Below are 27215 nucleotides of genomic sequence, written 5' to 3' on the forward strand. Positions count from 1 at the left end.
GTTTTCTGCGCCTCAGCTTTTGCTCCTACTGTATTTTACTGTAAATAAATCTATCTCCCTTTTGGCTCCTACTTCCTAACTTTGTAAGGCCCTAACCCTAGGACCTACCCCAGCAGAAATCCTTACCCAGATCCAAAATTTTTCACAAGCACACCTCTCCAAATCCACAAGCACACCTGTAGTTCCTCAGCTTCTATTTTTACTTCCACATTTATTTAATTGTAAATCAATCTATACTCCTTTTTGGTTCCCATTTCATCCTTCTTAAGGACTACACACCCCTGTGGCTGCTGTAAACACAGGCAAACTCAGACATCAGGGGGCACAGACCCACTCGCATGCATAACCCTTTAGGAACAGAATCCTTAACCACATCCCAAATGTTTGGGAGGTTATCTCACACAATTCAGAAGTCTATTTTTTTCTTAACCATATTCAACCCAAGTTGCCCCCTACTTTTATCCTCCAATCCCCATGCCCCATTTGTACTCTTTGTTCTCTGGTCATCATTTTAGAACCTTAAACTTTCCATTTTCTGTCTCCTCTTACTTCAAGTTAACTTCTTCTAAATATGTTTACATTTATAGTAATAAATACTTATTATGAAATTAAAAATTATTATATGTATTTACTAGGAAAACCTCTAGAATACCATGGGTTACTCTGAAAATGAGATGCTGGCACTACCAAAAATAGAGTTCAAAAGAATGATTTTTATATTATTTTTAGCCATTTCAAATGATATGGGGATGAACCAAGAAAAAGAACAGTCAAATTTGAAAAACCAAAAAGCTCACAACCTAATGAAATCAAGAAGATAAACAATAAGACAGTATGAGAAAGACCTGGAAAATAGAATAGAAAAGAGGAAAACTGAATCAGTGAACACACAGACAAAATAATCCATTAAAAAAGAAAAAAACTCTACAGAACACCTGAGAAAGATGGAACACTATCAAGAGAAACTATGTTTCATCGGTAATCCCCAAAAAAATAAAAACAAACAAACAAACAAAAATCTCCCAAAATTTTTATGAGAGTTCTTGGATGAATTTCCGCATTATCACAAAAAGAGGAGAAGGTACTTATCAAGGAAACTTAAAGAACCCCAAATCAGATAGACCCCAGAAGAAAAACACCAAGATAAATTTTATTCAAATTCTTTTAAGTTCAAGGAAAAGGCGAGAACCTGATGGAAGCTAGGGAAAAAGAGCAGTCACCTACAAAGAAAAACACATAAAGATAAGCTAAAAGACTTCTCAGCAGACTCTGCAGGTAAGAAAACAATAGAATATTATATATCAAACTTGGAAGGAAAAACCAAACCAAACCAAAACTGTCAACAAAGATCCTATATCCAGGAAAATAATCACTTAAATAAAAAGGAGCAATAAAGATATTTCTAAACAAGGAAAAACTTAAGGAATTTATAAAGAGAGGAACAACATTAAAAAAATAGTAAGCAGATCACTCTGGACAAGGATCAACAGCAGCAAACGAATCTGAAAGCATCAAATCAAACAACACCATCCAGTAACCATTAAAATTAAAACAGTACCCAATAACATGAGATTAAAGGGGGGACAAACACATCAATCATCCCCTAGGCCTATACAAACACACACAGGAATACAGCAAAATCACAGGAACAGACGTGAATTTACCAATAATAATACTGAATATAAATGGACTCAATGTACCAGTAAAAAGTCAGATAAAAACAGACTCAATTAGAAAACAAGTCCCATCCACATGCTTCCTACAAAAACACATCATGAACCCAAAGGCAAACATAACAAATTAAAGGCAAGTGTAGCAATATAACTCTCCAGTAAATTGGCTTCAAGGTAAATATCATAATTAAAGGAAATAATGGACTCAACGTAATGAGTAAAGGCACAACACACCAGGTTATATGGATGAATATAACCATAATTAACATATATGCCCCCAAAGAAAAAACCTCAGACTATACCACAGAGTTGAAGAAAAAAATCAACAAATTGACAATAATATTAGAACATTTCAATTCATCATTCTCAAAGAAAGATATCATCAAGAAAGAAACTCAATTTAAAAATAAAATAAAGCAGAAGAGTTGAACAACACAATTAACCAGTTCAACATTCTGAATAGAGAGAACTTCCCTAGTGCATATCGTACGTTATCTAAAATAGACCACTTGCTAGGCCACACAGGTAGCCGTAACTAATTCAAAAACATCGAGATCCAACAACCAGTATTCTCAGATCATAATACTATAAGATTGGAAATCCACAATTAAAATACCATAATACATTTATTAGTTTATTCTAGTCCTCTCCCAACTTCCTCTCTGGTGTCCTTTTCCATGTGAATTCACAAACCTTAGAATATGCATTCCTCCACAGAAAAATATACCTCAGAAAGTAATACAGTGAAAACAGCATTCAAAACAACACAGAGAATTAGTAACAAAGACACTAAACACACACACAACCACAAACACAGAGAGCAAAATGACAGCAATAAATCTGAACATATCAATTGTGACATTGAATGCCAATGGATTAAGTGCATCAATAAAGAGACAGAGTAGAAGAGTGTATTGGAAAACAAGACCCATAAAATGCTGCGTAAAATAACATACGTAAACTGAAAGGGAAATAGATTAAAATTCCATAGGTGGAGCAAATTGAAAGAAGATCCATCACTTAATACCCCATGTACAAAAAACAAACTCAACATAGATTGAAGACCTAAATGTATGTCCCAAGTTATAAAGATCATCAATGAGAAAAGAGGGACAAAATTAGGGCTTTGTTACAGAGTACTAAGTAGAAATAAGGAAAAACACACAACTGAAAATAAAAGTAAAAATATATCACTGGGACTTACTAAAATAAAGCATTAATACCCACCAAAATACTTCATCAAAGGGAGTAAAAAGAGAGCTCACAGGAGAAAAATGCAGCAATGACACAACGGACAAGAAACTAATCTCTAAAATACAGTTAATACTACAATCCCTAAATAAGAGAAAAATCAATTCAAAATGGAAAAAAATACATGAACAAATGAGTTATCAAAAATTATATTCAAATGATTAAAAACACATGAAAATGCTCACAATCACTAGGCATCTGGGAGACAGAAATCAAAACAATGAGTTATCACATTAAATTGATAATGACAGGCTAGTTTAAAAAATAAGAACACAAAAAAGAAAACGAATAAAATGTGAAAATTAAGATGTACAGCACACTGAGAGATGTATACACTCACATGCTCATGTCAGCACTTTTCACCATAGGAAAAATTGGCAACAGTTTTATGGAATACTATGTGTACTTCAAAACATGGACAAACCTGGAGAACATTATGCTTTGATAAGTTAGTCACTCATAAAGGACAGTTATTGTATGAGACCACTGCTGTAAGTTTAAACACTAAAACAAAGACAGGCATCTGTTCTGAGGGCATGTAAGACACAAGCCAAAAAATGCAGTGGTGTGTGTGTCTAATGCCTATGATCCAATGATCATTCCCTTATTTGTATAAAATGCATTTCTTAAGTAGAGGCCTAATCTCAGCTTGGGTCAGTTTTTTTATTCAGAGGGAGTAGAGCGGAGAGGTCTGCCAACCCCCATTGATACTCCATATTAATAGACACTCATAAAATAGGTGGTCAGTAAATGTGAATGGAAATTCATTGATCAGAAGGAAAAGGAAAATGCCTGTCTCTGAGAAGGTGATTTGAACTGCTGGAGTCTAAACTAGAAGGGCCAGTCTCTGTCTTTAGGAAAAATATTTAACGTTACCTCCTAAACCTGAGTGACCAAACCTTGCAATTTTAACTTTCTATTCAGCTCTAGGTGACTCAGGTTGTGTGTTATAGGGCTCTTGGGCTATACATTTCATCTTTTTGAGGTGTACAGCATTCTTCATAGGCCAGATTAGAAGATTGGATTTGGGAACCCTACTGAGTGATCTGAACATTACCTTATACACACCTGCTTCCAATTAAAGGAACTGAAATACGCATTTGGATTTAAGGATGAAAGACAAATATGAGAAAAAGAGGTTGAGTGTTATCCCATAGTTGTGGATTTGGAAGTCAATGGACTTTCATTCAACTCTCTTAACCCTGAAAATATAGTTTAGCCTGAGTGAAAGTTGCTATGTTCTTTTGCCTTGTATCTACTTCTCACTCTTCTCTTAAAGTGTTCAGTTTTTAATAGCTACAACTAAACATTCTATGATATTAATGTAAAAACATTGCTACACATGAATATAGTTTACATATTTTAGTTTAATAGTTTATTTTAAATGCTAGGTTACTGGCTAAAATAATGATAATAGAATTACCAAACAGCTCCTGGAATTCCCCCATGACCAGCAGGGAGACAGTCATAAAAGTCAGCGGACAGGCCTGGAATCATGTGTCTTTCTCTTTTTTTCAATCTTTTGCTTTCTAATTGTTTGGACTATATCATTGTTGGTTTAGCTACTTACATAAGGCAGGCATGAGAAACAAGCTCAGGAAGAAAGCAACAGGGCTGACTGTCTTAGAGGGTCTTGTGGGGAGAAGGTGGCTGAGAGAGAGTGGGTGCAGTGAGCAAGCAATACCAGACAGGGGAACAACTAGTGAATTTAAACCAGCAAGGAGGATGTTGAGATCCTGTGGGTGTTGAAAGCAATAGCAGTCTAGCTGAGAGAAAGTATTAAGAAGCAGAAGGAGGGGGAATGTGATGCTGGGACCTGAAGAAGGCAAAATGAAACAGAAGAAGAATCTAGGAAGTCAAGCTATGTATAGAGGTATAAGCATAGGTACGTACATATTTAAATACATTAATCCATAAAAATTAATCCACATATTTATATGGCAATACACTGAGCTCATACCTCCTTCAATACAAGAACATGTTGTTCTAACTAATTGGTATTTTGTGATATTCACCCCTCCACCTCACCCTGGAACAAGAGCAGAGGACAAAACAAGCTCATAAGCAATTATGGTAAAGAAAGCAGATGGTGCCTGGCTATTAAAAGATAAAACATCTGGGATCTTAAAGCCTTGAAGTTGAACAAGTAGCCATCCAGCAGTGAAGCAACATGCCCACATGAATGAAGCACACCAGTTGTGGCGTAGGGGCACAGAAGATCCACAACAAACAAAATACATATTGTTGAGACAAAGGAGGAGGGGTCAGAGCAGAGACCCAAAGTCCATCAGTAGACAATTTAACACCCCCCCACTCAGAAGGGTCACAGTGGATGAGTCAACCAGGGTGCAATAAAGCACCAATGAAACATACAATATTCCTCTGGTTCCTTGAGGCTTCCTCACCCCCCACTGTCATGACCCCAGATAGTGGACTAGACCAGACCATGTACACAGTTATTGATAAGAAATAAAAGCTCACGACACATGGAATCCAGGAACATGAATAGGAATACTGATAACAGAAGGGTATGGGGAAGTTGTGGAGAGAAGGGGAATAAGGGAGAACTGAACACAATGATCAACACATAACCACACACCTCCAGGGGGAAGAACAACAGAAACCACAGGGGGAGGAAGACAGTGGTGTGCAATATAAAAATAATAATGATTTATAATCTAGCAAGGGGCCACGAGGGAGGGAAGGGAAGGAAAAAAAAGAGGAGCTGATACCAAGGGCTCAATAGAAAGTGAATGTCTAAAAAAAAGATAATATTACAAATATGCCTGATATAATTGATGTGTGGATTGTACTAATTTTAAGAGTTGCCAATAAAATAATCTTTTCATAATAATAAAAACAAATTACCAAATGCTTAGTGATTATTTATTATTAAGAAAATTTATATATATATAAAGTTGTATGATTGGATTTTAAGATCAAGATCTTAAACTCTAATCTAAGCACAATTTACTTCTTATGATGTGGTCATGCTCAATACATGCCTTCATGAACTTTCATTGAAATTATGAATACCATTATGGATTAACCTTGAAGATAAACCAGGTCAGGGGCTGAATAGGAAGCACACTTCTCAATTGTTCATATGTGAATTATAACAAGTCCAAGAAAGCCAAAACACAACCTGTGCATAGCCCACCTAAATTTCAAAACATCTCAGGGACAGATTTCACACTGAAATCTAGGGACAGAAAACTTGCTGAGCAGTGCGATGACATCAAGAAACAACATTCATAATGAAAGCAAAATGTCCTTTAAAAGACAGAAAGAAAGAAATGATCAATGTGTGCCTAAAGACACCACAAAACTTGCTGTTAATCTTGCAGTGGCTGAGATACATGGAGAAATTATTAAATCAAATAGCTAAATGGTGGGTTTCAAAAGTTAGCTTGAGAAAACAGAAAAATATAACTCGAAAAGCAGTTAGAAAACCCACAATGGAAGAACATACCATAATTTTAAATGAAAGATTTTAAGAAAAAAGTACAAGACTCAAGTTGGAATCTTTAAAGATTCTACAGGAAACATTGTATGATGCAGGAAGCATCAAAACATGGTAGGAAGAATACACAGTGTACTTGTACCAAGAAAAACTAGCAGACATTCCACCTTTTCAAGAAGTAGCATATGAGCAAGAACCCTAGTCCAAGCTGCACTGAAAGTGTTAGCCAAAAACAAGGCTCCAGGAATTGATGGAATACCTCTTGAAATGCTTAAACAAACTGATAAAGCATTGGACGCACTCTTCTGTGCTAGAAAATTTGGAAGACAGCTACCTGAAGAGATCCTTATTTATACACATTTCAAAGAATGTGACTCAAATGTTTAAATTGTAGCACGTTTTTTATATCGCATGTAAGTAAAATTTTGTTAAAGTTCATCCATCCAATAATGGTTGTTGTTGCAGTACATTGACAGGGACCTGCCAGAAGCTCTGACTGAATCCTCAAGGGAATGTGAAACAAAGGATATCACTGCTGGTATCAGAGGATCCTGAAAAAACGCAGAGAACACCACACATCATTAGGTGCCCTTAAGTGGTTCTGATACCTAGTGACCCTCTGCACAAGTGAAGAAAACACTGCAGTCTTGAGCCCTCCTCACAAGTTTCTATGATTGAGCCCATTGTTGCAGCCACTCTTTGAGGATCTTTCTCTTTTTCAGTGCCCCAGGGACTGGATGTCTTCTACATGGAGTAAGTCTATCCTAACAGTCCAAAGTACATAAGAAGTAGTTTTGCTATCTTTGTCTCTGTGAGCAACTGGTTATACTTCAACAATATTATTCTCCAGTATTACAATTCAACAATATCATCTATATCAATTCCTCAGTACTCCTCAACAATGTCTAACTTTCATTTGCACAGGGAGGCAATGGAGTATACCATGGCTTGGATCAGGCACACCTTAGTTTCCAATGCAACATCATTGCTTTTCAATACTCTAAAGAGGTCTTGTGCAGTATTTACCTAACACAACTCACCATTAGATCTCTTGACTACTGTTTCCATGAACATTCATTGTGATCCAAGCAAGACAAACTGCCCCATTTACCATGTCATCTATTGGTCTGATTGTGAGAAATTTCTTGTATTAATAGGCCAAGACATTTGACTGTGTGGACCATAAAAAACTATAGCTAACCCTGGGAAAACCCAAACACTACTTCATACTCACAAGAAAATTGTACCTAAGAAGCAGTTGTATTCATTGGGAATGTTGCCTGGCTTATAATCAGGAAAGGGGTGCAAACAGGGTTTATTCAATCTGCGTGCTAAACAAATAATCAGAGAACATGGATTTATATGAAGAAAAAAATGGGTTTCAGGATTAGTGGAAGGCTTCTTAACAATCTGATTTGCTGATGACCCAAACTAGCTTGCTGAAAATGAGGAGAACCTGATGCAATTGCTGATGAAGGTCAAGGTTCGTAGCCTACATTATGAAATACAATAATATACACAAAACCAAAATTCTCACAAATGGACCACTAAGTAGATGAGAAAAGACTTAAGTATCCAGGATTTTGCCTTCCTTGGATCCACAACCAATGCTCATGGAAGCAGCAATCAAGAAATCAAATGATGTGTGGCACTGGATAAATCTGCTATGCTATGATAACTTAAGGTACACTTGACCTACACCATGGTATTTTTTCAATTATCTCATATGCCTTTGCAAGTTGGTCATTGCTTAAGGAAGCCTGAAGAAGAATAGATGTATATTAACTATAGTGCTGGCAAAGATTATTCAAAGTACCTTGGACCGCCTAAAAATACAAACAAGTCTGTCTTGAGCGACGTACAGGTAAAATGTTCCTTACAGGTGGGGATGAGATTTCTTCTCACCTTGTGGTTTGGATATGTTGTCAAAAGAGACCAGTCTCTGGAGAAGGACATCATGCTTAGAAAAGCAGCAGGAGAGGAAAAAGAGACCAAAAAAATTCGACAAGATAGATTGACACAGAAGCATATTGATATATATGCTGAAATATAACAATTGTCAGGATGGCATAGGCCAGGTTCGTTTTTTCTATTTGCTTGTGCATAGGGCTGCTATGAGTCAGAACTGAATCCATGGCGATCTGCTTTCTTTCCTTCTTTCCCATTTCTTCCTCCCCTCTTCCCTCCCTCATTCTTTCATTCCTTTTCTTTTGATATACTCTGAGACATTTTAAAAACAAAGAAAGCATAGAAGCAATTATGAGGATGACACAGGATTGTGCAGTATTTCTTTCTGTCATGCATAATGTTACGATGGGTCTGAACTGACTTGAGGACACCTAATAAAAACAACAAAAACATTGCAAAGTTATTTAAATAGTTGTAAACATATTATTACCAGTTGTTCCTTTGATCCTAGATGATACCTCCCAATACACCAAAGACCTTTCACAACTGATTAAATGAAATTACACCGGATAAATCTGTTACTTTGATGCGGCTAAAATTCATATGCTTAATACATGACTATATACACTTAAGAGGATTAGACACACATTCCATTCTCTTGAAAAACAGTTCTTTTGATATTTTGCCCACTCTGCCTAAATATTCTTACCTTCTAGGCTGACTCACATTTATCTTTAGGACATTCAAAACGGAATTCCCTAGGCCAGTGTCCACATTTTTTTCTTGTACTTTTTTTTTAATTCTACATCATCTTATTCAGACTATTAAGGGTCCAATAACTTCTGTTTCTGTTAGCTCACTGTACCATGTGTAATGCCCATCTGGAAACAATATCTAAAAGACATATCTAGCCCAAACTATCTTAGAACTTTGCCGGTTTATTCTTTGAACAAAGTTCAATGTTTAAATCTGGATAAGTAAATTCTATAACATCCATTAAAGAGCCTCTCCTCTTGGTATTGATGCTTTTATGTAATCTCCTTTCCATTAGTGTGGCATATACCTAGTAGTATGTCTCCAGGAAATTTACAAGAATGTTGGTTATCAATACCAAAATTCTATTACAAAATACTAGAATTTTTGTACTCTACCTAGTTAAAGCAACCTGGAACTCTTGTCACATATCCTCTTCCTCAATATACACATTCAATGTATAATGTCCAATTTGATCATCCTTTACACAAATCTAAATCATTCTAAAGTAATAATGTGATTACTCCAGAAAATCCATTTTCTAGGCATCTAATGGTTCTCTCAGTAGCCAACATATGTATGCAAAACCAAAGTGGCTTCAAGACATGAATATTTAAAATCATTTTAATAACAGCCTTATTTTCATAATGTAATCAGTGTTGTAAATTAAATTGTGCCTACTGAAAAGACATGTGGAAGTATAAACCTGTAGCTATAAACATGACCCTGTTTTGAAATGTTCTTAGGTGTCCTGGTCAATTTCCACCCAAGCATTCCTATTCATGTATAGCACGATAAAACACTGCCTGTCCTGCACCATGCTCACAATTGTTATGTTTGAGACTATTGCAGCTCCTGTATCATTCCAATTTGTGAGGGTCTTCATATTCTCCAAAGCCCCTATTCTTTACAAATGATGATTCTTTCTCCAGAAACAAGGCTCTCTTGATGATATATCCAAACTATGTAAGACCAAGTGTGGCTTTGCCCCTTAGGAGTTCTATGGCCATACTACTTCCAAGACAGGTGTTTTGTCATTTTGGAAATCCATGGTATTCAAATAGCGTAATGTAAATGGGATATCAAGAAAGTCTTAAATCTAAATACTTTTGAGTCACATCTAGTGAAAAAAGAGACAGAGGCACATAAAGCGAATGTAAAATCAGAGACCACACAAAGCATCAAAACAATACAGATTCTACTTTAGGCTTCAGAATTTGGACTCCCAGAACAGTAAGACATTAAGCTTTTGTGAAAGCCACTCACTTCTGGTATCTTTTATTAGCAGTATTAGCAAACTAAGCATCATGAAAATCAGATCTCCATTTCTAACTTCATCATTCAGTATATTCCCATTCTTTATCCACTTTGGTTACTGTAGACATTCAGGTTCTCAACTACACTATAGTCCATTCTTTGGTGAAATGGTCATCTTCTATTACCTTACCTTATATAAGTTTTCCATCACTCACTGACCAGGATAAATTCCCCTTTTATAAGGCCTCTCGATTCTTCTTCATAAAACTTACCACAGAACCAATGTAAAATTATGTAAGTATGTTGCTATGCTCCATCAAGTTGTTTCTATCTCATAACATAAGTACAACACAAAACAAACAAACAAACAAACTGCCTGGTCCTGTGTCGTCCTCACATCGTCATGTTTGAAAACACTACTGTGGCCATTTTGTTACCTCGCCGAGGGTGATCCTCTCTGTCTATGTAAATATGTAATGTGTATGACATAGATCTTGTATGTACAGAAGTAATCAATTTATTTAAAATACTAAATCAATAGTTTAACTTGTTAATAGGCATGCATTTAGAAGATAGCATAGCTATAGTAGAAAGCCACATAGTTTTAGAACATTTACATTTATCTAACTCACTAAGTAAAAGTTAAAATAAGCTGAAGAGGGAAAGAGGCACAAGCACTGAAATGAAGTTATATTTAAGCATCAAAGATTAACCTTATACAGAAATAATTGAAACTGAGTTGTCAGTCAAGACACACACCTCGTTTAAGTTTGAACAGCATTGACTTCTCAGCATCAATGGAAGCACTTTTGTCAAGTAAGAGCCGTTTTGCTAAATCTTTTTTGTAGAAAGCTTCAAACACATCTTTCCCTGCAATATTTAAAGAAATAAACCTTTAATGCTGAATTTTAAAATTTATAAATATTGATAGTCTATAACATCAAAACAATTTAAGAGGGTAAACAATAAAGTACTGCAGCAAAAGCATACCAATATTTTTGTAAATCAAAGATATAAAAAGGGAAGCTATTACTTCTCAATATACTTTTTTATCTAGGCCTATACACTTAAAACAATGTTTTTCTCTATACACTTTTGAACACAGATATACAATCTAAGCTTTCCTTGAAGAATTATGTACTCTTCAATTCTACCACTGGTAATTTTGTCACCCTCATGGGAATGAAACTGTGTACACTTTAAATACTAGATTTGGGAAATGAACAGAAGGCTGAGCAACTTCATAATGAAGAACATTATCGTGACAGGAAGAATTAAAAACTCCTTGGTACAACTTTCTTGGACTGTCTTCTTAACATCAGTGCCCCAGTGATTGTTTTGTGTCCTTCAAAACCCCAAAACCATAGTAGCCATAACCCTCTGGGCTGAACCCTTTGTCTTGAATTTAACTGGCCCAGTGAAGGCACCGAAAATCCATTTGGGGCAGGGGGTTTGCCATTTTTGAAGGTACCCTAACAAGATTTACATAAATGTATTACTGGTATGCAGCCATCCGCTGATCACAAAAATATATTTAACACATTTTACGTGTAATAAACTCGTTGCATATATAAACTGAAACAACAGTATATTTGCCTTGGCTTCATTTTTAAATCATTTTATTGGAGGCTCTTACAACTCTTATCACAATCTATACATACATCCATTGTGTCAAGCAATTTTGTACATTTGTTTACCTCATCATTCTCAAATTACTTGCTTTCTTCTTGAGCCCTTGGTATCGGCTCATTTTTCCTCTCTCCCAGCTCCACCTCCATGAACTCTTGATAATTTATAAATTATTGTTTTGTCATAGCTTACACCGTCCAAAGTCACCCTTCATCCACTACTCTGCTATCCGTCCCCCAGGGAGGTGGTTATATGCAGATCCTTGTAATCTGTTCTCCTTTTGTCCCACACCTTCCCTCCACCCTCACAGTATTGCCATTCTCACCACTGGTCCTAAGGGGTTCACCTGTCCTTGAATCCCTGTGTTTTCAGTTCCTATCTGTACTAGTGTACATCCTCCAGTCCAGCTGAATGTATTAGAATTGGGGTCATGATAGTGGTGGGAGGAAGCATTCAAGAACTAGAAGAAAACTATGTATTTAATCATTGCTACAAGGCACCCTGACTGACTCGTCTCCTCCCCACGGCCTTTCTGCAAGGGGATATCCAATTTTCCAGATGGGCCCAAGATGCCCACTTCACACTCCCACTCATTCACAATGTTATGATTTGTTTTGGTCTTTGGTGCCTGATACCTGATCCCTTCGACGCCTTGTGATCTCATAGGCTGGTGTGTTTCTTCCATGTGGGCTTTGTTGTTTCAGTTAGAGGGCTGCTTGTTTATATTCAAGCTTATATGACCTGTAACTCTATATCATTTGATAGCCAGGCACCATCAGCTTTCTTCACATTTGCTTAGTCACCTGCTTTGTCTTCAGCGATTGAGTCTGGACAGGCTGGTGTGCTTCTTCCATGTGGATTTTGTTGTTGTTTTTCAGCTAGATGGCCACTTGTTTATCTTTAGGCCTTTAAGACCCCCAGATGTTACCGTATATACTAGAAATAAGCCGACCCGAGTATTAGCCGCGGTACCTACTTATTACCTGGGAAACCAGAAAAATTGATTGACTCAAGTATAAGCCTAGGGTGGGAAATGCAGGATGTGAATTAACACAGAGACCAGAGGGGAGAGACGGAGCACAGCCACAGACACATCCTTACCAGTTCAGCTGCAGGCTTAAGTGAATCACTACTGGTGCTTCTACGAATTGGAGCCGTCCACTGTAATAGGATGGCTATGATTGGTTAGATGTGAGTAAACAAACATTCAAAGCCCTGCAGTGTCAGCAGGGCTTTGAAGGAACAGTGGAGGAACAGAAATCACCCGCAAGATGTTGCACCTCGCTGGGGTACAACTGACCCGTGTATAAGCCAAACCCGTTTTTCAGCACAGAAAAACTCGGCTCATACAAGAGTATATGTGGCATATCTTTTCATAGCCAGAAACTATCAGCTTTATTCACCACATTTACTTGTGCCGCTGTTGTCTTCAGCAATCATGCTAGGAAAGTGAGAATCCCAGACTACCGAATTGTTAAAACAAAGTGTTCTTGTGTTGTGGGAGCAGTTGAGTAGGGGTCCACTGTCCATCTGTTTCCTTAATACTAGCCTATAAATATATGTACATAGATGCTTCTCTCTTGTCATATATAAATATATTTATATCTGTATATGCCTGTATTAAGATCTCTATAAATGCCCTTTGCCTCCTACTTCTTTCCTCTATTTTTTGTGCTTTCCTCTTGTCCTACTATCATGTTCAGCCTTCATTTCAGTTACATTGTCCTTGACCCAGCCCTGCAAACCTCCTACACCCTCCTTGCCACTGATTTTGGATCACTTGTTCCCTTGTACCCCGCCTTCCCCTCTCCTGTCACCCCGTAACTATCATCCTGTTGTTCTCTCTTCCGGCTTGTTTATCCCGCCTATCCCTTCCATGTAGACATGCAGCAACAACAATATGCAACATCACAAGACTGAGTACAATGAAGCAACAATAGAAAATAAAACAATAGCTACAACAACAACAAACCCTGTAAGTAGTTCAGGGTCTATTTTGTGGTCCTTTACTAGTGATTTCCAGTTGAATCTGATGGAGTGCCATGCCCTGGTGCCACATCTGTCCTTGGCATTCCCTGAGGATTTCATTGCTCTGCTTCCCAGGCTGCTCTGCTGTATGCCCCCAGTGGCTGGCATAGTGGCCCTATCCTCATGTTGACATCTCATATTCAAATCATGTGAATAACAGCACTATTTACAATAACCAAAAGATGAACACAGTGTAATTACCCATCCATAGGTAAAGGTATTTCTAATGTGATAGGTTTGTGTAACAGAATATTATCCTATCAAAGAAAAAACATTCCCCATTTCTCACTGGGTAAAAACAGACATGAGGAATGAATACTTAACAAATATGGGTTCCCATTTGGGTTGATAGAAATGTTCTCAGGTTATAATGGCAAATGTTACAGGCAATGTAAATGTACACAATTCTATAGATTGAACAAATTAAACTGATTAAAAGTGTAAAATTTAGGTCATAGGTTTTTTACAAATGTTTTCAGACAGTAGAAAAATATGAATTCACTATATTGCAATGTACAACATCTCCATATTTACTTTCTAATTAAAGCAACTTTTTGCATGAAAATAAGAGCAAATCACTCACCATAAATAAACCTAAATAGAATAATTATTTTATCAAATAATGCTTCAAGTTCTTCATCTGTAGCTTCTTTGGCTAAAATGTAAAATACAAAAATAATTTGTTACAAAAATATGAAATACATACTGTGAAGAGAAACAATTTCCTCAATTACTTTTATGATAATTATATCTATCTGGTTCCAATATAACAAAGAAAATAAATGTGTGTGTATATATATAGGAAAATCAATGGAAGAATAAGAGGCCAAATAGTTTATATTTACTTAATATTTCCAAAATCTGTGTACAAATGTCACAACAGAATAATTTTATTACTAATTTGGTGAATACAAATGAAGAGCTGAATAGATTGTATAAAAGAAAATCTAAAAGCTGGTGATATTATATAAATAATGATCATCCAAAATCTTAAGAAGCTTTTGCTAAATTCATAAATGAAAATATTTATAAAAGCACCAACAGTATATAAAAATAAATGAACCTGTTGAATCTTCAAAAGGTGTTATCAACAAGAGAAATACTTTAGAATCTATATCTTACTAAGTAGCCACTATATTATTTGGTGTCTAGGAATGTGTTCAGTAATATTTAAAAATAATGTTGGTGTTCTTTGGTGACATTTAATGGTTTCGGATCCACAGTGACCTTCTACTCAAGCGAACAAAATACTGCTCAGTAATGCACCATCCTCAGAATTGTTCCTATACCTGAGCCCACATTATACCCATAGTGACTGACACTTCATCTCCTTGAAGAACTTTATCCCATTAACTCCCCTCTATGTGCACAAAATATGGAAGATGAAGTCTCACTCTCCTTTCTTCTAAGGAGCACTCTGGTTGTACTTCTTCCAAGATAGATCACTCTGCCCTTTTACAAGTCCATGGTACTTTGAATATTCTTTGCCAGTGTTACAATTCAAATGCATCAATTCTTCTACAGGCTTTCTTATTCAATGCCCAACTTTCACATGCTTATGAGGCAATGGAAAATACCACTGCTGGGTCAGGTGCACCTTTAACCCTCAAAAGTAACATATTAACTTTTCAAAAGTCTAAAGAGGTTTGTAAAGCAGATTTACCTAATGCAATGTCTTAAGATCTCCTGATTGCTGCTTCCATGATCAACACACAAACCTTGACAACTTCAACATTTTCTCCATTTATCACGTTACCTATTGGTTCAGTTGTGAGGATTTGGGTCTCTTTTACTTCAAAGCTAACATCCTCGATCTTCATCAGCAAGGGCTTCAAGTTCATCCTCACATTTAGCAAGAAAGGTTTTATCATCTGCAGCTTCTTAATAAACCTTCCTGTACTCCTACTCCCATATCTTTCTTCATATAAACCAGCTCCTTTGATGATTTGCTCAGCAAACATATTTAATACATGTGGTGACAGGATACAACCTGCTGAACCTTTCCTGTTTTTATGATGTTGTTCTGTTCACCCCAATCCACATACAAATTCCAAATGAGCACGATGAAGTGTTCTGGAATCACATTCTTCTCAAGGTTTTCCATGAATTGTTACAACCCACACAAATGATTTGTCATATCCATTAAAACACAAGTAAATGTTTTCTGGTATTCCCTGCTTTTAACCTAGATCTACCTGCCATGAGCAATGCTATCCTTATTCCTAGTCCACTTCTGAAACCTCTGAACCTGCCAATGTAGTATGAAACCTTTGACCAAAGAGCTTAAGCAAAATTTTACTGGCATGTAATATCAATGATATTGCTGACTCTGTTAGATCACCTCCATTTGGAATGAGCATAAACATGGATCTCTGTCAGTCAATTGGTCAAGTTGCTATCATCAAAATTTTGTGGCACCACCTACTGCGAGCTTTTAGTGCTTATTCAGTTTGTTGTAACATTTTAATTGGTATTCCACCAATTTTTGAAGCTATCTTTCTAACTAATGCTTTCAGTGAAGCTTTTAATTTATTCCTCATATTCTACTCAGTCTGTTCACATTTCATTATATTTAGTTTTGTCTTCTTGAGCTGTATTTTGATATATTTTATCCAGTCCTTTGTTGTCATTTTTTTTCCCAATTTGCTTTATCTACTCTGAGATTAAGAGAAATTTTCAGATTCTCTCTGACATCCATTTTGACCTTTTCTTTCTTCCTATCTTTTTAATGACCTTTTGTTTTTTCATAAGTAAAATTCTTGATGTTCTCCCACAATTTATCAGGTCTTTTGTCACTTGTGTTCAATGCATCAAATCTATTCTTGAAGTAAATACTCAGATAGGATACACTTGACACTTTAATTCAGTTCTGGACTTGTAAATTTTCTTGAGCTTTATTCTGATTGTAAATATGTGCAATGAATGGTCTGTTCCACAGTCAGCCCCAGACTGGTCTTAGCTGTTGTTACTGAACTTCATTGTGTCTTCCCACAAATGTAATCGATATGATTTCTTTATATTCCACCTGGACAAGCTCATGTGCATAGTCACTTATTTTGTTGTTCTATTTGTGAAGAACATGATTTTGGTTTTTAAAAAGTATCAGTCTCTGGCTTTGTTTCTATCACCAAGTCCTTATTTTCCAAGTACTCCCTTCCTCATTGTTTCAAATTTTTGTACTCCAATTGCCAAGAATTGTACATGCATCTTGACTGAAGTTCTTGGTAGAATTCTTCAATTACAGCTTTTGTAGTTGGTGAATAGATTTTAATAATAACTGTGCTGAATGGGTTTCCTTGAAGGCAGATAGCTATAATCCTATGAAAGATGGCACTGTACTTCACAATTGGCTTTTTCCTTTTGGACAATCATGCCAAATCATTCCTCTTGGTTGTGTTATTGCAGGCATAGTAGATTTTATGATTTTCTGATTCAAAATGTCCAATACTAGTCCACTTCAGTTCACTAATGCCTAGGATATTGCTAATTTTATTTTTGACCATTTCCAGTTTCCTAGATCCATACTTCGCACATTCCAAATTTCAATCAGCAGATTTTCGCAGTGGTTTCTCTTTACTTTTACTCATGCCACATCAGCACACGAAGTTCCCCAAGGCTCCACACCCACAGCTTTAAATGACCCACACCATCATGATCAACTGCACCCTAAGAGATTCACTCCTCTGCTGTCACACTGACTCAGAAGGGCCAATCCTCCAGCACTGTTTCTGATAATGTTTGCATTCACTAGGCTTTCAGTATCTGACAATGTTTGGAAGTTATACAAGGCTTTCTTCAAGTGAGCCAACCCCTTCCTTGTCTGCTCTTAAACATGAAGCTCCACTGAAACCAGTTCACTTTGGGTGTCTGTGCTGGAATCTGAACCGACAGTGGCACAAACTTACAATATCATAGCAACACAAGGACATCATATTATCACAAAGAGAGAGACAATTTGTTTTTTTAATAAGAGGATCCTAATAATGACAACGACCCTTCAAGAAATTCAATCTTAATTGGTAAAAGGTAATTTTATATGTTAATATGTTATAGACAGAGAAATCTCCAGTCTCTATCACACTTGTGAAAGAGCCAAAAGTCGTGCCTGAAGAAAACAAACAAACATAAAGCAACTGTTTCTTTCAATTACTAACAGTTTCATTAATTTTGTCTTAATCTTAAAGATAAAGGTGAAAGAGTATTTCATGAGATTGAAAACCATACCTAGAAGCTCAGCTGGTTTATTAGGTCGTTTATTAACAAATGTTTCAAAAGCTTCTTTCATAGCTACAATAAATTTATTATTCTTCAGAAAAGAAGTGTTGATAATATAGTCAATCTTATCTTTAAAATCCAGAAGTTCTTGCACCATGGTGTTATCTTTCTCAGGATTAATAATTATAGTACTGCCAAATTTCTGAAAAAGAACATTATCCAAAGTTGTTCTAAGTAGTTACCAAACTAATTTTAGAAAATAAAATGTTAATAACAAATTCCAATATGCAGTTATGTAGGAAGCCTAATTTTAAAAATACTAGCAAAAATATTGATTTCTTAAAATAATTACAGACATGTAAATTGTTGACAAAAGGGAACTATTTTTACCCGAATTATATCTCCTAATATTTTATGATCATTTAAATGCAAGTTTAAAAGAAAGTTGTTTTCCATTCAACAACTATGAACATTTTGTTTTCCAAAATTAAATGAAGTCTCTACAACACACTGGAAGCACTCCCTCACTTCCGACAGTGGAATTTGGAAGAACACCAATTGGCCAATTGACTGGAAGAGAGCTATCTTTGTACCTATTCCAAAGAAAGATGATAGCAGAAAACTCAAATTATAAAACAGTATTAGTATCACATGAAAAATATCCAATAATGGTTGCATTAATACATTGACAGAAAGCTTCCAGAAGTCCAAGATAAATTCAAAACAGGACATGGAACAAAGAATATCATTGCTGATGTCAGATGGACCTTGGCTGAAAGTTAATAACCCAAGAAAGATGTTTACTTGTGTTTTAATAACTATATCAAGGCATATGAGTGTGAAGTTCATAAACTACAGAAAGCTTTGAGAATGGGAAGGTAGAACACTTCATTGTGCTCACAAGGAATATATACATGGACCAAAAGACAGTTGTGTGAAAAGAAAAAGGGAATGCTGCATGTTTTAAAGTCAAGAAAATCATGCATCAGGGATGTATTTCCTCACCATATTTATTCGATCTATATGCTGAGCAAATAATTAAATAAATTGGACTATATAAAAGAAGGAATTGGCATCAGAGTTGGATGTGACTTATTAAAAACATACATAAAAATGACACAAGAACTTGAAGCATTTGCTAATGAAGATTAAGGATTTCAGTCATCAGAATGAATTATAATTCAATATAAAAAAACCCCAAAGTCCTAGATCAAGCTGGTAAACATGATAGTGGGACAAGAGGAAAGTAAAAGGAAAGAGAGAAAAGAACTAGGAGACAAAGGGCATTAATAGAGGTCTAAATACCGGCATGTACATATGTAAATGTATTTTTATATGATGATGGGGAAAGAGATCTATGTACATATATTTACAAGTATTAAGGTAGCAGACAGACATTGGGCCTATACACAAGAACTCTCTCAGTGCAAGAATACTTTGTTCTAATAACACAGCATTCTGTGGTGCTCACCTTCCTATTACAATTGCTGAAGACAAAGTGGGTGCATAATCAAATGTGTGAAAGAAAGCTGATGGTGCCTGGCTATCAAATGATATAGCGGCTGGGGTCTTAAAGGCTTTAAGATAACCAAGTAGCCATCTAGATGAGAAGCAACAAAATCCACAATGAAGAAACTCACTAGCCTGTGTAATTGTGAAGTGTCGATGGGATCAGGTATCAGGCATCAAAGACACAGAACAAAAATAATCATATCAATGAAGGGGAGGGAGTGTGGAATGGAGACCCAAAGCCCATCCATAGGCAACTAGACATCCCTTTCAGAAGGGTTAAGGGGAGAAGACGGGCCAGTCAGGGTGTAATATAGCACAATTAAAACATAACACTTTCCTCTAGTTCTTTAATGCTTCCTCCCCACCCCCACTATCATAATCCCTATTCTACCTTACAAATCATGTTAGACCAGAGCATGTACATGGGTACAGGTAAGAGCTGGAAACTCAGGGAATCCAAGACAGAACTCCTCAAGACCAATATTGATATGAGTTGTACCAGGAGAGGAAGGAGAAGGTGGGGGGAGAAAGGAGGAACCTATCACAATGATCCTCCTTCCAGGGATATGGAACACAGAAAAGTGAGTAAAGGAAGACATCGTCAGTGTAAGACATGTAAAATAATAATAACTTCTAAAATTAGCATATCTTCATGAGGGAGGAAAGGTTGGGATGGAGGGGGAAAATGAGAAACTGATACCAAGGGTTCAAGTAGAAAGAAAATGTTTTTTTAAAAAATGATGATGGCAACAAATGTGCAAATGCGCTTGATACAATGGATGGATGGATGAATGGATTGTGAGAAGAGTTGTAAGAGCAAAAATAAAAAGAGTTGTAAGAGTCCCCAATAAAATTATTTAAAAGAAAAAAGAAAACCAAAGTTCTCACAACTAGACCAATAGGTAACAAGGTTTAAGTTGCAAGCAGAGTTTGCTTTCTGAAATTCCCCAATTTTCACGAAAGCAGCAGCCAAGAGACAAAATGAAATATTGCATTGAGAAAATCTACTGCGTAAATTCTCTTCAAAGTATTGAGTCAGGATGTTACTTTCAGGACGAAGGTGCACAAGCCAAGGTGTTTTAAATTGCCTCATGTGTATGTGAAAGGTGGACATTGAATAAAGAAGGCTGAAGAAAGTATGGATGCATTTGAATTATGGTGCTGGCCAGAGGTCCTTAGAAAGATGTCTTACATACTTTGGATATACTATCTGGAGAATTCTAAACAACAGTCCCAAGGGCTTCACTAAACTTTGTTAGGCCTGTGATATTTATAATTTTGAGTTTTTTCACATGCTGTTCCACTCTAGCTAGGCCCTTTTAATGGGATCCCTTTCAGAGAAATTGGTTGGGGAACCTGGCCAACATCTAGTCTTGTCTTAGAATCAATGTGGTTGAAATGTGGAAGGACAATTAGTCATTTGCACTAAGTACTTATCTGCATTTTGTCTTTGCTTTTTCCCCTTAGACAAGGAGGTGCAAATAAATGCACTTTATAAACAACTATATATGACATTTAATTACTATATATACGTGAGTAGTAGCTGAGCCAAGTATAAGCCGAGGCACCTAATTTAACCACAGAAAACAGGGGAAACTTATTGAAGAAGCCTCAGTGAGAAATGCAGCAGCTACTGGTAAATTTCGAAATGAAACTAGATACCAATAAAATTACATTAATTAAGGCATCTGTATGTTAAATGTATTTTGAATATTTATTTCAAAGAAAAACTAGCTCTGTAAGTGGAAAAGAGGGTCAACAAAATCAATATGGTATCAAGAGTATACACGCTGTTACTTCATGTGCTGCATTACTACATACGCTGCCTTACACGTGTACACAATTCAGCGTGTATACTATGAGCTCTAACACAGGCTGGTCTATGCAAGCATAGTCAACACTGGGTCAAGACAGGGGTTAATAAGAGAGGGGTTAATAATATATGTATATACATATACATATATATATTAAATACTGTATATAAATGTACTGTGTATCCAAGACCACAGATATACCTTCACTTGCATTCAGCAATGCTTGGGTGGAGCAAGGGCGCATGACTAATCACGGGTAAGACAGTAAAGGCTACGTCATTGGTCACTGCCCTGGAGAAGAGCAGGACAAGAAGAACAGTGGCACCAGCATTCATCTGACAAGGATGTGGTGCACCCCAGGTACCAGCACACAGAAGCGAGCAGGTTCTTTCCCAGTATGCCACAGACAACACAGCGGAGAGGGCCTGTGTGCAGGAGAAAAGAAGAGTGGTGGTGTTAGAAGTCATCGGACCACCCAAAGAGGCTGCAGGCACCCCCAGATCAGCAGGAGAGACTGGATAACACCGCACTACAGCAGAGAACAGGTAAGTATAAGCCGAAGGGGGGCTTTTTCAGCATAAAAACTGAGTTGAATAACTCAGCTTATACACAAGTGTATATGGTAACCTAGTTACTCACTTCACTATCTCTTTAGACTGCCTAACCCCAAACAACAAATCTCTTTCAACTCTATATATTTGGTTATGCATGGCAAACATGTTTATTAAACACATATGCAATTTGTATATAGAAATATTATCTGTCAGATCTATCCAGGATTATCAGTGTTCATCTGCCTCTCTGGCCTACGTGTGCACTTCTAGAGTATACTAATAAAGAAGCCCAGTATTTTATAAAATAATATATATCTTGGTTCTCAGTGTGTTGCATGCACCTCTTCGCATTTTCCTGTAAGTTATCTTGAGCTAACTCATACCCTTATTTTAACATATTATTTTATATTTTAATATAATTATTTAAAATATACAACTATATAAAATACCTAAATTTATAGTTAGGTACTCTAAAATAAAAATACATTTTAATATAAAATAGTTATATTTGTATATATTATATATAATAAAATGCAATTGCATATTTAATACAATAATTGTATATTGCTTTTTCCTTTTCCCAACTTAAGCTAATCTATTACCTAATTGAACTTCCCTTCACCCTCCTCTCCCCTCCTTTTCTAGTATGTGTGCGTGTGTGTAATTATATATATATATGTATATATGTATATATATATACACACATATATACTTAATGTTATGTTCATTCTAATAACCATGATTTTGTTGAGGATTTTTGCGTCTGTTCATAGGTGTACTGGCCTATAAGGTTGTTTTAATGTTGTCTTTGCCTAGCTTTGACATACCAGTTATGTCTGTTTGTAAAACAAATTTAAAGTATTCATATGCTTCTAAATTTTGGAATATTTTGAGTAGAATTGATGTCAATTCTTCATTGAACAATAGAATCAAGACATATTGGGGTGGGGAGAGGAGGGAAGGAGTTCTATTTTGAGTTCCACAATTTCATCTTTAGTGTAGTTCTACTTAAGTTCTCCATATTCGGCTGCGTTAATTTATGTAGTGGGTTTGTAGGAATTTTTCCATTCACCCATGTATAAAATGTTTGGAATAGATTTTCCTATAATATTATTTTGTTATTACTATTTTTTATATTGGTTAATGACATTAGGATGTTGTCCTTCCTTTTCATTGCTTTTTTTGAGCTATTAGCTTAGTTTTTATTTACTTAAATATGCAGTATTTTATCTATTGTGTTCATCTTTTTCAAAGATCAATACCTAGTTCAACTTATTCTTTCACTGATTCACTGTTTTCTGTTCCATTTATATTTTAGGCCTTATTATTTCATCTCGAAGCTGGCGGATTTTTATTTTTGCATTTCTTTCTGTTTGCTATTCTTCTAATTGTTGGGGTTAATGAATATATGTTATGGTTTTGCTTTTTCTTCTTTTTTGACTTCAGCTCTGTCCTAGTTTTTTATCAGTTTCTTTTATTGCTACGAGTTATTCTGTTTAACAAATTAAACAATAATTTTTTAGCAGACTATTAGTTTCTGTACTTTTGATCCACCCCTACACCACCTTTTTATTAATGATTTCTAATTTTAAAATGTGGTAGTCACAAAAATACTTCGCATTATTTTTATTCCTTTAAATTTATTGAGAGGTGTTTATTACTTAACGTATGATTTATATGCACTGGAAAATGTGCATTGTAATTTACTTTGGTGTTCAGTATATATGCATTGGTTCAAATGTGTTGATTATTTTTTTAAAGATCTTCTGTATCTGTTCTATTGTTTGAGTTTTTGTCCCATTGTTAAAGTGGCATGTTAAAGTCTTATTATTTTGATGTCGTCTATTGCTATTTTCAATTATGATCATGTTTCTTTTACATACTTGAGACTCTTTAGAGAATGATGGAATCTCTAAGATTATGACCCTCAGTCACCCTTTGGATCTGCCAGTGAACTTCCTCAACTAGGTTTAGTCAATAGTTGTATAAGGGAAGCAATAACAGTATTACTCAATTATTCATATAAGTAACTATTTGGGATCAAAATGGCAACCTTTTCCAATGGATAATTATTCAAAAGGGTCAAGAAAGAAAGTAAAGTAAATGCAAAAAGGGAGTAGAATAAGCTATGTAACATTCAAGTGATTGAAAAGAAACTGTGCATTAGCTACTGAATGTAAAATTGATGCCTTCTGTAAACCTTCAATTTACAAGTTAAAAGAAATAACTTAGAGGAAATGCTGTCAAATAATCCAACAAATCCACTCATAGATATATCCTAAGGTTCTAATAATAAACGTGATGTCAACAGATATATGTATACCAAGGTTCACAGCAGCCAAATGCATAATACAAAAAGATGGAAGAAAAATTAAATTCATAATAAAAAAAGATGGAAGAAAAGCTAAGTGCCAATCATGTGTGAATTGATAAGTAAAATGTGATAAGCAATAAAAATGAGTTTCTGAAATACCTTGGAACACAATGAATCTGACAGACATGAGTTTGAATATGGCAATCACTAAATCTATCTCTATATAAATCTGTGTATATATGCATATCCTCTCTTTTAAGTAGTGATAGTGCACTGAGAAATTAATGCTTATATCATCATTCACATGGAGAGCATTTGTATGCACATATTACTATGTCAGCAGGTCCACCTAGACAAGATAGGCTGGACAAATAATGAGAGAAGAAAACAACAGGACCAACGGTCTTGGAGGGACATGAGACAGTGGGGGGTAGGGGAAGGGAGGAGGTGTCGCCCAACACAGGGACAAGGGAAGAGCGAGTGGTTCAAAACCAGAGGAGGGAGGGGAGGGGAGGACTGGTAGGGAGTGACCAAGGGCAAGGTAACTGAGAGGAATTACTGAAACCAGAATGAAGGCTAAACATGGTAATGGATCGGGAGGAAAGCGAAAGGAAATAGAGGAAAGGAGTAGGAGGCAAAGTGCATACAGAGAAGCCTAAATACAGACATGTACATATGTAAATATATTTATGATTATGGGGGCAATAGATTTATATGCATATATTTATAGGTTCAGTAGTAGGGTAGCAGATGGACATTGGGCCTCCTCATGCATAATCCCCCAATACAATAAGCACATCGCCCTGCTAAACAGTCATTGCAGGATACCCATCTTCCCGACATGCTCACTGAAGACAGACATGTGTGTAAGCAAATGTGGTGAAGAAAGCTGATGGTCCCTGCTATCAAAAAGATATAGCATCTGGGGACTTAAAGGCTTGAAGGCAAACAAGCGGCCATCTAGCCCAGAAGCAACCGAGTCCACACGGAAGCAGCACACCAACATAGGTGACCATGAAGGACAGAGGAGACCAGGTCTCCAACAACAAAGGTGGGGTGGTGGTGAGAATCACATCACCGTGAAAGAGGGGGAGTACGTGATAGGGACCCAATGCCCATCTGTAGACAGCTGGACACCCCTTCCAGAGGGGTAGTGAGGAGGAGATGGGCCACTCAGGGTTCAGTGTAGCAACAATGAAACTCAAAACCTTCCTCTAGTTCCTGAACGCTTCCTCCCCTCCCAATCATCATGACCCCAGTTCTACCTTGCCTTGCGGACCTGGTTATACCAGAGGATGTACAGCGGTGCAGTGGGGATCTGGAGGCACAGGGAATCTAGGACAGACGAACCCCTCAACACCAGCGGTGGGAGTGGCGACACCAGGAGGGAAGGGGGAGTAGAAAGGGAGAACCGATCTCAGAGATCTATGTGTAACCTCCTCTCTGGGAGATGGGCAATGAGGAGGCAGGTGAGGGGAGACGCCGGGGAGTGTAAGATAAGATATAATAATTATTTATAAACTATCAAGGGACCAGGGTTGGGATCGGAGAGGGAGGGGGATGGGCGAAAAAAAGGGAAACCGAGCTGATTCCAGGAACCCAAGTGGAAGGTGAATTATGAGAATGATGAGTGCAACGAATGTATAAGGGTGCTTTGCTCAATTGATGTATGTACAGACTGTGATAAGAGCCTTATGAGCCCCAATAAAAAGATAAACCAAAACCAACAAACAAACAAAAAAGAAATAGCTACCATTCTACTAAGGACATCAATAAAGGACTCTGAAACAAGCAAACACAAGCTTACAAGGAGACGTATTGAGTTGGTTGAGAATGGAGAACTGCCTGAAATTATTACCCCCAAATACTCTTCAAATATTGAACTGAAAGTAAATTCTGAAATTGTCTGATGAAAAATATATAAGTATGTACCATGCGCAAGTCCTGTGCTCACTCTTTACAAAGCATATATACTCCTGTCAACAATTACTTTACTATAAACATGAGAATGTAAGGAAGTAAAGAAACTAGAAAAATGGAACTGAAACAACTAGAATGAAAAAAATGAGACTATGCATGCATTTTGAAGAACATAAACGTCGTCACATAAAAAATTAATGTAGTGATGAGATCCTGAAACACCTCATGACAGGTGAGGACCTGGAAACCATTATATTCAGTGATGTCAATCCATCACAAAATGTCAAATATGTTTGAGCCCATATAAGGATAAGGATAAATAGCAAGGCAAAGGCAGGTTTCTCCTTTCAGTTTCCAAAGCAATGAAGTAGTGAACCTCCCAGTTCTAAGAACCATATATCATCCTCTTTATTTGTACATTTTAAAGACCACTTAGATGGGGGAGACCTCACCTCAGCTGGGGTCAACTTCTCAAGATATGGGGATGAAAAGACCAGTATTTGCTGCCATACCACACTGTGTTAAGGTCATACTAAATCAACAGACAGTTCTACAAGAGTCATTAACAAACTTTACTAGGAACTCAAATGAAAGCATGGGAGTGGAGAAGGTAGGTCTTGAAAAAGCAATTACAGTATATACTCATGTATAAGACGAGTTTTTCAGCACATTTTACGTAGTTTTGTAGTAAAATTAGGTGCCTCAGTTGATATTTGGGTTGATTTACACTCAACTATAGATAGTACACCTCTATTGATGGATAAACTAGTGGGGTAAATGCCACTGCGGGGCAGGTGAGGGAATTTTATAAGCACTTAATAATAACTTATTTGGAACCACAGGGGAGAAACATCCAATAAATGTCCTAACTGGACATTTTTTACTTGGTTTCTCTCTCTAGGTAAACTATGCCTCATGCTCTTG

General features: G+C 36.5%; 1 protein-coding gene across 1 annotated transcript in view; it reads right to left on the minus strand.

Moving 5' to 3' along the window:
* Positions 1–27215, minus strand: part of LOC142435629 (cullin-4B-like) — a 170884-nt gene that overhangs the window by 57414 nt on the left and 86255 nt on the right. Inside the window, exons 13-15 of the mRNA XM_075539849.1 lie at positions 18187–18379; positions 14546–14617; positions 11065–11175 (exon numbers count right to left, since the gene is read on the minus strand). Of these exons, the coding sequence (XP_075395964.1) occupies positions 11065–11175; positions 14546–14617; positions 18187–18379 (376 nt within the window). The remainder of the gene's footprint in view (positions 1–11064; positions 11176–14545; positions 14618–18186; positions 18380–27215) is intronic.

Source organism: Tenrec ecaudatus, chromosome Y (genome assembly GCF_050624435.1).
Source record: "Tenrec ecaudatus isolate mTenEca1 chromosome Y, mTenEca1.hap1, whole genome shotgun sequence".
In the NCBI taxonomy this organism is placed as follows: Eukaryota; Metazoa; Chordata; class Mammalia; order Afrosoricida; family Tenrecidae; genus Tenrec; species Tenrec ecaudatus.